Source organism: Psittacula echo, assembly GCF_963264785.1.
Source record: "Psittacula echo genome assembly, chromosome: 10".
In the NCBI taxonomy this organism is placed as follows: Eukaryota; Metazoa; Chordata; class Aves; order Psittaciformes; family Psittacidae; genus Psittacula; species Psittacula echo.
Genome location: NC_137741.1, coordinates 7,573,980 through 7,586,826, shown reverse-complemented (window position 1 = coordinate 7,586,826; position 12,847 = coordinate 7,573,980). Strand labels below are relative to the sequence as shown.

General features: G+C 37.3%; 2 protein-coding genes across 2 annotated transcripts in view; one reads left to right on the top strand and one right to left on the bottom strand.

Moving 5' to 3' along the window:
• Positions 1 to 6,588, top strand: part of CCNB2 (cyclin B2) — a 34,732-nt gene extending 28,144 nt beyond the window's left edge. The window contains exons 11-12 of the transcript XR_013957735.1: positions 574 to 663; positions 6,560 to 6,588. The gene's annotated coding sequence lies outside the window, so the exon portion shown is untranslated. The remainder of the gene's footprint in view (positions 1 to 573; positions 664 to 6,559) is intronic.
• Positions 1 to 12,847, bottom strand: part of MYO1E (myosin IE) — a gene marked incomplete at its 5' end in the record, with an annotated part of 82,750 nt that overhangs the window by 21,402 nt on the left and 48,501 nt on the right. The window contains 9 exons of the mRNA XM_080626434.1: positions 503 to 601; positions 4,894 to 5,000; positions 5,812 to 5,893; positions 6,497 to 6,582; positions 7,346 to 7,513; positions 8,627 to 8,713; positions 9,930 to 10,016; positions 10,381 to 10,461; positions 11,235 to 11,431. Of these exons, the coding sequence (XP_080482560.1) occupies positions 503 to 601; positions 4,894 to 5,000; positions 5,812 to 5,893; positions 6,497 to 6,582; positions 7,346 to 7,513; positions 8,627 to 8,713; positions 9,930 to 10,016; positions 10,381 to 10,461; positions 11,235 to 11,431 (994 nt within the window). The remainder of the gene's footprint in view (positions 1 to 502; positions 602 to 4,893; positions 5,001 to 5,811; positions 5,894 to 6,496; positions 6,583 to 7,345; positions 7,514 to 8,626; positions 8,714 to 9,929; positions 10,017 to 10,380; positions 10,462 to 11,234; positions 11,432 to 12,847) is intronic.

Here is a 12,847-nt window from a genome sequence, read left to right as displayed (position 1 = left end):
ATTTCCTGTCCATCCCATGCCTCAGCCCACTTTTACTCACACTGACTTAGGGTGTCAGAATAGAGCTTGTTCTAGATGCTAGGGAACTGTGAATGGAAAGGTTGCAGGAAGAGTTTTATTCATAAAAATGTTAAATTTAACAAGATAATTTGAAAGAGATGGATGAATTAGAGAAAGAATGGTTTTAGCTGCCTGTGGACCTCTGTCTATGAAGTCAAGTACATAAATCTATTTACCATTCAAAAGTACCATATAGCTTTCCTTTGTACAGACCTCTTGGGTGGATTTCTAGACCTGCACAGCCGTCATACACAGTGTTCAACTGTGGAGGCTACATGTAGCGCAAGTTATTCTGTCTCAGCAACAGTATGTGTGAAACAATGCAACCTGAAGCACATTCATGTTGATATGTCTGAGCTTGAAGATCATGAAGGGATTTAAACTGTCTTCCTCATGATATAAATAACTACACTGTAATACTTCTAAATGAGTATCACCTTACCTCTGCAAAAACTTCTTGAAAACACGCCTGTAGGCATAGCCAGCTCTTCTTACGCGAATATTTTCTTTCAGACCTAAGTATTCCACTTGATGTTTTACCCTGTGGACAAGAACAGTGCAAGATTTACAATGCGTTTCCTTTCACCATATTTGTGGACTGAGGTACTCTTAAAAGTCTGTAGCATGTTTAAACACTTACTGACTTCTAAAATGCATGCACAGGTATTGAATCTGGTTTTGCACATTACCACGCACAGTGCATGGTAAGAAAAATATTCAAGGCAGGTAGACTATATTACCAAAATAAATGTAGCAAGTTCACCTTAGTATTTTTGACTAGCTTAACTTCCCATCTCCTAAGTTATGTATAAATTTATTAACTAATATTATTACCCATAAAAGGCCAAGTAACTATTACCTATACAATTACATAGCTGGTATCAAAGGGCATGATAATTTGTTTTATATTCTTTTATTGTAGGCTTCACCCATGTTTTACATAGCTCAGACATCAAAAGTAGCTCTTTTTTGGTAGTTCTGGAGAAAGGATCAAATCTGATGGCTGGAGAAAGCCCCAGATGATACTTGTGGCACTTTGAGAAAGAATGGTAATCCACTCAGTAGTTCAGAACTGATAACGACACTAATCTTGATGACTGTGATAACATACAAAGACTTCCCTAAACAAAGAGCATCCATCCTGCTTCTCTGGGCAATGAGTCAGAAGTAGTAACAAGGAACATCAGGCCCCAACCCTTGGATCACTACCCAGAAGAAAATCGGCAGTGGTTAGGTAAAAGGTAATCTTGGCAGGGAGCAGCATAACCAGTGACTCGAGAGAAGAGAGACTGAGAATGGTGCCTGATTAGCATGAGAGGCCAGAGGCACCTTTAACCAGTACATGGTGGAATACTAAGTAATGAACAAATTATGTAACTCCCAACCAACGGACACTGATTTGTTTGTTTGTCAATACGCATAAATAGCTTAAAGTTATAATCATCCGTGTGCTTGATTTGTGGGGACTTCCACCAAGCACCCCGCACAGAATAAACAGTGTCTCCTTTCTAAACAAGACCTTGTATCTTTGTTTAGGAAGCCCAAAACCAGCAACATAGATGCCAAACTTTCATGACACGAAGAATGGGAAAGAAGACAGCGAGGCCAGGAAAAGCTAGCATTCCCCCTAATTTTAGCATGCTGCAAAGGAAGGATCTGAGGAGGCACAGGACTGGCCAAAGCATGTCTGCTAAGCTTGATCATGGCGTACTGAAATTATGAACAAAAACAGAGCTGGTACCTGTCCCATAGAAAATGTTAACAGTTACGGACAGAAAGCAGCACATGTGAACTGAAACATTGTTATCCCAAGGCCATTAGAGTTCCCTTATGTAAGACAGATTCATTTTGGTTCTAAATGGGGAAAAAGTATGCTGCCATGAATCTCAAAAAAAACAGCAAAAAAGCTGCCTTTTGGTACCTATTCCTCTTTCTAGAGCTGCAGTACATTATTTTATGTTGCTTCTTACATAATCTGCTAGTTACAACTAGCAATTTAATGCTTGGAAACTTGAAGAATTTCAGTTAGCTTCCTTAATGTATGACTTGCTGTTTGCATTTCTTTAATTTCCTCATCTAAGTCAGGCTGGAAGAGGCAGTGCCCGTTTTTTTACACAGAAATATGGTGTTCAGGGGCTTCTGTTGCTGTTCTTTTATAATGCAACTTACAGAAGCTTTAGCTTTCAGTCAGAAATGCAAGAGTTGTTAAGATTTTAGTCCTGCAAGTTTAACAGACAGTATGTTAAAGAGCACTTCTTTATACATAATCAAACAAGTGAGCCTGTAAGGAGCTGTTCAATTTTTCTGCTTGCTTTCTCTCTGATTTTACAAAGATTTTTCAAACTATAGAATCATAGAAAAGGTTTTGGGTTGAAAGGAACCTTAAAGATCATCTAGTTCCACCCTGCTTGGAATGGGCAGGGACACCTGACAAACTGTTGATTCAATGCTATTCCCATGCTATTTTGAGATATTAAATTTCAGTATAAAGTGCATTGCCCATTGATACATTTTTTTGGTTGAGACATTCTTTTCACATGATTCATAGTATAAAGGAAAAAACTTTTGAAATCCCATCCTACAAATGACAGAAGCCGTTCAGTTAATACTTTTTAAAGAACGCTTTGAGAGGAATTTTACTAAATCATAAGTGATACTGCTCTTTTAGCTTATAATAAAGAATACTCCATGTTTTAATCTTGCTGTGTTCAAGGAATAAAGTATTTTGTACCTGCTCCAAGAACTCTGGTACAGTAGAAAGTTGGTGGACAAAAATACATTTTCCTGTTTATAGCCTTCGCTCCTGTTCACATCTGGAATAATGCACTGCAGAAACAGTATTACTCCCACTTTCTTACTGTCCTGCCAGTATTAGTGTCCAGCAACAGAGTATTTGAGATACTTTTCGGGGGTTTTTTTCCCTTTTCTTTCTGAGAAAAGACACAGTGAAAATCTCCCTCCAGGCATCAACCTCAAGCAGGTCAGGGTCTGGGAATTCAGCTAATGCAGCAGTTTTGAATACAAGTCCAAATGGCTGTGCCAGGACCTGAACAAAAACACATTTCAAGAACACCCCAATTTTTGGAATAATTAAGGTCTTATGCAAAGTTTAGATATTACACAAAGTCTACGTTTCAGTGGTACAAAGTGACATGGCTGCTGCAAGCATGAAGGAAGACAGCCTTTGTGTAGGGTTTTTTTCCCTTTTCAAGTAATATTTTCACAGTTTAGTAAACATATTACGAATGAGATTAGATACACTACTCCTGTCACACTGTTCAATACAGCATTATGTGATCACAGAACAAAATAAAAAAACCCTAAACCAATATTCAGCAAAACATCATTCTGTGTTCCCCTGAGCACAGAACTTCCTCACAGTACAATCACAACACAACAAAATTAAGCTTGTGTTGCCATATGCATCTAAATTCTTTTCCCCAGATATGTCACTAATAACAAATGTATCCTAGGTGAGGTCCCAGTATACTATAGAGGAAATCATAGCTTGAAATGGGAGAGAACGTTAGGATTTTGAAACAGGGGTGAAGGGTTACCATTATAAGAACAACTTCCATTTGTGCCCGAGTTTGACAGAATATAATCCTTTGTATTTCACTTGGCAAATGCAGCAGCTACTGATAACTAATATCACCCTCATTATGGGAATACAAGTAGAAATCTTGCCCAGTTTTGCTCCAAAACAGATCTCCTGAAAGCTAGCCTTTTCTCTGGACTAGGTTATTGTTTGCTTGTTTCATTGGTTTCCTAGCAACACCTTCCACAATAATAGGCCTCTTTTCCAATATGTAAATGATTGATTTTAAAAGCCCCCCAACTTCCAGTTAAAAATTTTAGACACACTTTTTTCCAGGGTAACTTCCTTTCCTCCTCTGGTCCCCAATGTCAGTGGAAAACCAAGTGCTGCATAGTAGAATTTTCAGGGGTGGAAAGGCAAGAGGAGAGAAAGAGCATCTACATTTACTGCCAAAACCTAAAGGACACGTTCAAGCGCAGTCCCAGTTGCGGCTTCTGTAAGTGCTCTGCATCTGCATGTAATTGTGCTAGCCTGCATGCCAAATGGCAGGAAGCAAATTCCGGTGTGGTGTTGATTTGGTCAAGAATGCTTTTCATCAGACTTTGCAAATTGTTTCACTGTGATAAAAATAACCACATGCTTTATCAGCACTTTTGCCAATACAAAAAGTATATAGTAATATAAAATTACCTATATTACGACCTTGCATAGTATAGAGATTGTACTGATCACCTTTTTTTGAATAGAAAAATGCTATAAAGCATCATATAAAGATGCCTTAAAACAGATGTGATAAACCAAAATGACAATTTACACATCTATTTAACATTTATATAACCGCCTGATATGATATTCTAATGACTTCTCTTTAAAGACTTGGCTAATGAAACTTAAGAGTCTAGAAGTTGTCTGCTATAGAGACTTTTTGGTAAGTTTGATACATAAAAGCAGATACAGACATCCTGCTGGCTCTTTAGCTACCTAACAAAAGCTGTTCTCAAAGCATAAAGCAGAAGTTAGAATGGATGTACAATGCATTTGGTGTTCAAACTGTACATGGAAAACTGGAGTCTTTAATATACTGATTGTGTTCCTGTTATGCAAACAATGATTATTCAAAACTGACAGGAGAAAAGCTCAGAACTGCACATAGTAGCTGCTGATTTAGACCACGTGACCACAATTTGGTCACTTCACTACAATCTGTAGTCTTTATGTGACTACAAATTATGAATTTTAGAGGCTATTTTTGACTATTAGCACTGTTCCTCATCGTATACTCTGTTTATCCATACCTGCTCTCCTCCCAGTCTCGAGACTTCTTTGTTTCGTTCGGTTTGATGCAGCGGATGTAATGGGGTGTACACTTCATCAAGGTGCCAACAAGGTCATTTGCTTGTTTCTGTAAAATTGAAGAAAAACAACAGGATTTGAGCTGAACAGGGTAATCCTGTGAAAGAACTTTAAAAATTATCAGCCATCTGCTGATGATTCAGTTGCCTTTGGTCTTTCTCCAGAACAACTGAAGTGTCTTGAGATAACATGCACCTCGTGAGAAATTCACCACTAACTGGAAGGTACCATTACCTCCAGCTACGTGAATATATTTAAAGTATTTTATAAAAATATGGAGTGACAAGGCATGCCTCAGGTGAACTTGACTGTCAGGGTGAAATATACAGGAAGAGGCTGATAAAGTATCATTTTCTAAAGTCTGCAAGTGTGTAATCTAAGCATATATTTTACAACCGGTCTCAAAAAAGATGCTTGCCTTGTAACACTTGCTGCCTTATTCAAGGCACATTATGGTCAGTAGCAAGACTTCTGTTGACTTCAGTGAGCGCTGGATTAGGTCCTGATGCATTTCTGCACTATAAAGAGACCAGTTATCTATAGTTAATTGTAGGACATGAAGTGGCTGAGTGAAGGGGCTCATTCATTATGCACATGCAAGTAGTATTATCACTGCCATCAATTGCTCATTTGAAAAATTCACTGCTGTACAGTGCAGCTGAACAGAACATGTAATGAACAGTGGTGCTGGGCAAAACAGGATTTTAACAGGTAAAACAATGCAACTGAGATACTCCTGATGTCTCCACAAATGTCTGGACAGTAAAAAAACCAGCAAAGACTACTGGTTTTATTTTAAATCTCCATACACAAATACACCCCCATCTATGCACATACTAACACAGCAGAACTAGACATACTTTGATTTTGCTGCCCGCAGTGGTAGGACGGCCCTTCTTGTCCACTTGAAGATTTTCAGGAAACAGAGCCTTTATAAAAGGCCTAAGAAAGAATTAATAAAACAGTGTTGGCATGGAAAAACAATGCAATCCAGGGATATTAAGAAATATGCTGTAAAAGTTGATAGTTGAGCAGAATATAAATAGCTATTTCTATTAAACTTGAGTTGTATCAAACCTATTTAAAGATTAGTATTTCCCATGAGCTTCACTCCTCACAGAGATATATTGCTGTTTTAGTGATCCCTAAGACACGATACCAGACTTCTAGACTCAAAGAAACACATATTTCTCAAAAAGTAAGCCTCAATTAATTAAAACAAGTAACAACAAAAAAAAACCAATTTATTTTATATGTTACAGTGCCTGCCCTGTTACAGTGCCAAATCACTGATGGCCCTGATCAAGGCTCAAACAAATGGCTGTCATTATATCATTTGATTCTGACACTGCAGTACCTTACTTACTCACATTTGCAGAAAACGAAGGTCAACACAATGCAAGTGATGCTGTTCTACTGCAGCGATGTTTTATCTCCACTTTTATACAAATGAGTTCACAAGTTGCAAAGTAGAGAATTCAGGCCCTCTGCACCCATCTGAACTAACACATTATTCCTAGCTTTAAGCAAGTTTTGCTTACGTACAAATCACTGCTCTGCATGAGTTCAATCAAGTCCATGAAAAGAACATCCCGATTTCTCTCGCAGAATCCATCCATATCATAAGATACCTGGGCCAAGGTGGAAATTGAGTGTTTGTGGTAAGTTGAGAACCCAATAATTAAAGAAAATTTAAATTCTGTCCTCATCAGTAGCTGTTCCAACTTTCTGGTTAGTCTGGTATAACTTAAAAATACTACAATGATCACTACCTTCTTGCATATACTGTTAGTTAACTCACAACAAGCATAAAAGGAATTTCATCTATGTGTTTAAATTCAGTAAGAAAGATTGTTATGGAGCAAGTAAATGGCATCTGATACTGGGTTAAAGAGTTTAAGTCAATTTAATACTGGATTTTATTGAACAGAAATTTTTGCATTAAGGGTTTACCTTTACTAACTACAGGAAATCATGAACAGTCTGAGAAATATACCCAAAGAAGACAGAACTGTACATTAGGTTCCCAGTTTAATTAGTATATCATCCCCTAAGGGTCATTTTTCTATTTGAATTCTTTAAATTTACTGCTACTATAACCAACAACTAAGATTATAATTATATAAAATACTAAGGGCATTTATTTATTACATTTAATATTAAGTTTGGTAGGTTTGATAGCAACAAGGCCCAGATTCAACTCTAAGGAATGAACAGATGTTAGGGCATATTTGTTCTAAGCTCCCTATATTGTGAAAGAAATACACTGTCTCCTGAGATACTTTACCTACTGAAAATCAAAACAGCCCTCTACAGGGCTTCCTCCTTCCCTTCGTTACTGTTTTTTCTTTATAAATACATTATGCAGAATTCAGGGATGATTTTCCACATTACCTTTCCAGCATAATGATGAATGATAAATCCCTGGTTCCAGCTGTTGAAATGTTCATGAGTCCCAATCTGCATCTGGAGTTTTTGAAGCAGTGTTTGGTCAGCTCCTTCTCCCACTGCATGCATTGTGGCACACACATCATCTAAAATGCTCATAATCCCTGGGGGATTCTAATGCGTTGGAAGATAACAAAAATGGCAAAAGAAGTGAGGAAAGAATTATAATGCAATTTTTTCCCCTGAAAACAGAAAAATACCTTTTCTACAAAAAACACTAGAGCAAAGCCACAGCAGGAAAAATTCCTCCTGTCAGTGGAGTTCATAGTAGAGATTAATCTGCATGCACAAGTGTGCAGTTTAAGGAGAGATGCCACTTCATGAAATGGTAGTCACAGTGGGAAATCAATGATGGCTGTTAAAAATAAACTAAAACAAGACACACACCCTTTCCAGTGCCCAACATTTGTTTTAAATTCCCTCACAAAGCAACCTTCTTTCTTGTTCCATAAAAAAACCAGCCTGTGTCTGAGATAAGTATTTAAACTCACATGGTGTAGTGTGACAAACTTAAGAGCTATCTACAACTGTGATATAAATCATATCTTCCTAGCTATCCCAATACAGATAGGAGATGGGCTAAATCTGATGGGCATTTAAGCACAAGTCACTATAGTTTTTTGAACCACTGTTAAAATTACCTGGCTTTCATGAGGACAAAGAACTAGCTGAAAAACAACCTACTTCTGTTCTAAAACAACATTTGTTGTCACCTCAAATCAGAACATGAAAACTTTATGTGGAGCAAAGACACAAATTTCTTCTATCTACAACACTTCCGCATATTCCCTCTTCACTTGTTTTTGCTTAATTTGTGACAGTACCTCAGAGGAAGTGGGTATTGTAGCTTCCCCAGACAGAAATACATCCCCCAGGGACACAAAGCTGTATCTGATGTACACTAGAATACATCATGAAGTTCATGATAAATTTAGGTGAATAAAACTTTAATTTCCATCATTACTTTTTTAGTCACACATCAATCATGCTATCTTATGGGTCTCTTATTGGTCAGTATCTTGGATAACATACATCTTGGATGACATATATCTCAGTGCTCTTGTAAGCCATCTTATGTAAGATTTATATATAGGTTTAGGATGACTCAGTAACTGAACGACAGTACTTGCATTTTTCCTATGAACGCTCTTGACAGCAAAGCAGTTGCCCAAATATTTTAGAGAAAAATCTTACTGCTTTTTCCATCTGTTTGTTCTAAATACTTACCACTTTGTTCTCTATAAGGTCGCACACTATTTTGTTGTTGAAGTAATCTATTGGTGTCCATCTGATTCCTTCTTGCACATATTCTTCCTGTTGAGTGAAAAGACAGATGCACTGCAGATGTAGCACTAGTTTTACAATGCACTACCTATACACAAACTCCGTACTACTCCTGTTCAGAAAGACTCATCAAATATGAAACTGGTGGGAGGTGGGAAAAATGACCCTTATGATAGTTAAATCCATTCTCTACTGCCAAAGATATCAGTCAGAATCCTTCTCTCCACACATTCTATTGTCATTCATAGCCCTTGAGTAGTTACTGGTAAGAGCAGGATTATTTCATCAGTGCATTCACTGTCAAAGTACTTTGCAAGTGACTTTTACACTATCTTGACAGTGCACCTAAGCACCCATATCCTAATCTATTCTAAAAATTCAGACTGTGATGGGCATATCAAAGGATCAGACCCCCAAAACAATACATTCAGAAATGCACATGAACTGGAGAAAGAGCTCTACTTTTATTTCTGTACACAATCACTGTAACCATCAAGAGACTGGAGGGGGGTGGGGGGCAGACGGGAATCACACTAAAATCAGGTTCAATTCACCACTCAGTTGCATACATGAGTTGAGCTAGATGCTTAGCAGGTTGTTTGTGCACTCAGCTGCAATGATCAGTTACTTTTATACAAAGGCATTCTTGAAAACGCTGTGCTAAAGCTGGTGCCAGGCCTGAGCTCATGCTGTATACAGTGCTTCTGTCTCAACTGCATTCTGTCTGCCCTCCCATGCAGAAGCTCACACTCATACAAAGTGAGATTTTGCAGTAAGACTGTGAGCAGAGAACTGCAAATGCTTTCAGAAGTATTTCTGCATGTCTCAGTAATGTATTTCACCCATATATATTAACAAAAATAAACAGGTGTTGAGGAAATTAAGAAAAGCATTCCCATTTAAATGTGTGTCATGTCCAATGAAAGCACAGGGATGGAACCAAGCTGCAGTTTTCCATTTCTGTCCATGAGTCAGAATATGCAGCAAGTCTGGGCAGAGTCATATGACTGCATTAGTAAGCAAACTGTGATGGACTCAATTCTGTGCTACTGTACTGGAGAAAAATGCCTGTAGCTAAAACTATTCAGTTTAGGGTCAGCCAACAAGAAAGGTAATTTTTTTTCTCTGTCTTGCTTAGCAAGGCAAACGTTATTGTTAGCAGACAATGAAACCTCATTTTTTCCACCAACTAAAAAACCAATAAATAGCTCATTTAGGAATTCAAAGATAATAAATGTCTGGTTACCTGTTCTGCCTTCAGTGTCAGTTCAATAAAAATCTGCTGTAGCTTTTCATTAACGAAGTTGATGCAAAACTGTTCAAAACCATTTTTCTACAGGAAAGGAAACAATTCAAAAATTAGTCTCATGCTTTATATGTAGTTATTCTTAGTTCTTATGCTGTCAATAAGCTTCAAAGAAACACTGTCGATGATGGATGGGTTGCTGACTTTATAGACATTTTACGTAATCTCAGATCTTTTAAGATCACTGACCTAGTTTCTTTGAAGTTTCTTCCATACTTTGTGTTTATTAAGTGAGACATTACCAGTGAGAACTCAGTGTCCAGGAAGCTGGGTTGGGTTCTGGCCACAGGATTTGTTTGGGGGTTTTTGTGGTTTGGATTCTTTTTCGCCTCTAAATAAAAAACTCTCCCAGGTCAGATCAGCTCAAACCCCGAGTATTACACTGCCTTACCTGGAATATTTCAAAGCCATAAATATCAAGGACACCGATATTATATTCTTCATGGTCCTTCTCCATAGCTTTATTAATAGACTAATAAAACAGAAACAAAATGTAAACCAAAGTGTAGTTCATACATTTAGAAGATATATTCATATCCTTTAATATTTATATAAAAACATTGTTTATTTTAAAAGAGCATATTTTAATGGAATATAAATATACGTAATAGGGTATTTTACTTTCACTTTTTAATTGTTATTAGCAGCTAGGAAATAAAGAGTACACCACCCTCTTTTCCAGGTTAGTGAGCCTTTGGATCTATTGTTCGTAAAAATCTTTTCTCTGTGGCACAACTGGCTCGGTTAAAAAAAAAAAAAAAAAAAAAAAAAAGAGGAAGCCACCAAAAAAAAAAGAACAGCTTTAAGTGTGATACTTGATGCATTTTGCAGATGGCACCATGAATCTTTTCACCTATTTCTGTATTCCCCTACTTCGCAGCCTCAGTGCTCATCTGAAAATAATCCACTACTTAGGAGAAAGTAAGACTCAGAGAAGTATGAATGCTGACAGAAAGAAGATGTCAGAGTGTCATATGGGACAGTTGTGGCAGGAGACTGCAAATATAGTGCTGAAAGCACTGCTCATTTGCTTCAAAGAACATGTAGCACTTGTTATATTGTGCCTTGTATATGATACCCGTGGGTCAGGCTCCCATTGTCCTGCTCAGAGCTGCTGCTAAGGTTCAGGCAAGGAAACAGACTGAGTTAAAGAAATGATAGGCAGGAAAAGTACTGCAAGAAACATTTCTAGTGTATTTCTCTTTGGTTTTGATATTTCAGTAGATTCAAGCAAATCCAACTTACATCCACCAAGTAATCAAAAACACGGGAATGAAGGGCCTTGGCCAGTGCATCCCTGGTGTAACAGGCTTGTTCCACATTTAGCGTTACATTAATGGACTCGGATTTGCCTCCCCACTTGCTGTCCATCTGTCTGCTGGTCAATTTTTCCTTTAGGCGCTCCTGGTTAATTCCCAGGAGAAAAGCAGGGAAAGCCAAAACTGCAAGAAAGATCGGGGTTACTGGATTATGACTCATGGACTAAAACAATACAGAATGAAGGGAAAAAAATTAGCTATATCTCTAATAACAATCAGCAGTAATAAACCTCATGGGGCAAGCAACTTAAAAAGAGGTGGGATTTATGTCTTTAAAATTTCCTTAATCCCCCCAAGGTCATTTTCAATTCTTTACTTACATGGATTTCAATTAAGATAAACCACCTTGAAGTAAATTAGTTATTTCTGTACCTAGTCCTTCAAATGTATAAGCTGGCTTAGGTCATGGTTTTGAACTATGTGGTTCAAACAAATTACTCACAGGGAAGATGGAAATGAAACATAGAGCTCATACATTTAATAAAAATTGACACAATTAAAAATTCTTTGTAAAATCATGAAACGCTTAAATTGCAATAAGGAAAATGGTATCTGCTTCTGAATATTCTCTCACTTTCTTCTTTTAAGTTAAGATATTACAAAGAGTTTTCAACTGCCTTGCCATTTATCTGGTTTTGGTTTTTTAATCCCTTACTCTGGAGGTACATTGCAAATTCTGGTTTTTCTTGTTTAAAAATAAAGCATAAAAATACATCTGTGCAATAAGCAGCCACAATCTAATACTCTTTGCATTCTTAACACGTGGTGCAGATGTTAGCTGCAGGTGTCACACATCTTAAGGAATGGAAAATGAGAAATAGTTTAAAAGCAAATGGAACTAACTCCCAAGGGCAGATCTCAGAGTTGGTATTGCACCTCCACTAAATCACACAGTCCTCTAACAGTGTTTCCTCCACATTCCATTGCTTTCAGATCTACTTTACTAGTGTGAGGAGGATGTAAAATAATCACTAAGGCAGCAGCTACTTGTACTTCACACATCTGCAACGTCACCGCGATTTTGCTAAACCCATCAGTACATTAATCTAAAATTATTTTTAAAACTTCACATAACCGCCAGCTCTCTGAAATCTGATTTATTACAATCACAAAGCAGACTAAATTTACTCTGGAGTACTAGGAACCACATAACTAATGAAGGTTGAGTCACTGGCAACATCTCTGGTAACTCGCTGAGAAATCAGGTTGCAGAGTACATAGAAGTCAAATATCATATGCTTTAAAACTAAAAAGAATGTAGGTAATTATAGAATATGCTCACATATACAGTAAAGATACCAGAATAAATATTTAGCCAATACTACTGTAAGAATTTGTATTAATCACTACGTACACCTGAGAAACTCTTTCTTCACAGCACTAACGATTTACTACAAAGAAAGAATAGATGGCCATGACTGGTTCTAACTTGTCATTCTTAAGATGCCTGATTATTTTCCCTAGTTAGCAACCATAGAATTACCATCTAGAAATTACTATAAAGCAGGATACGCATAGAATTGAAAAAACGATCCTCAG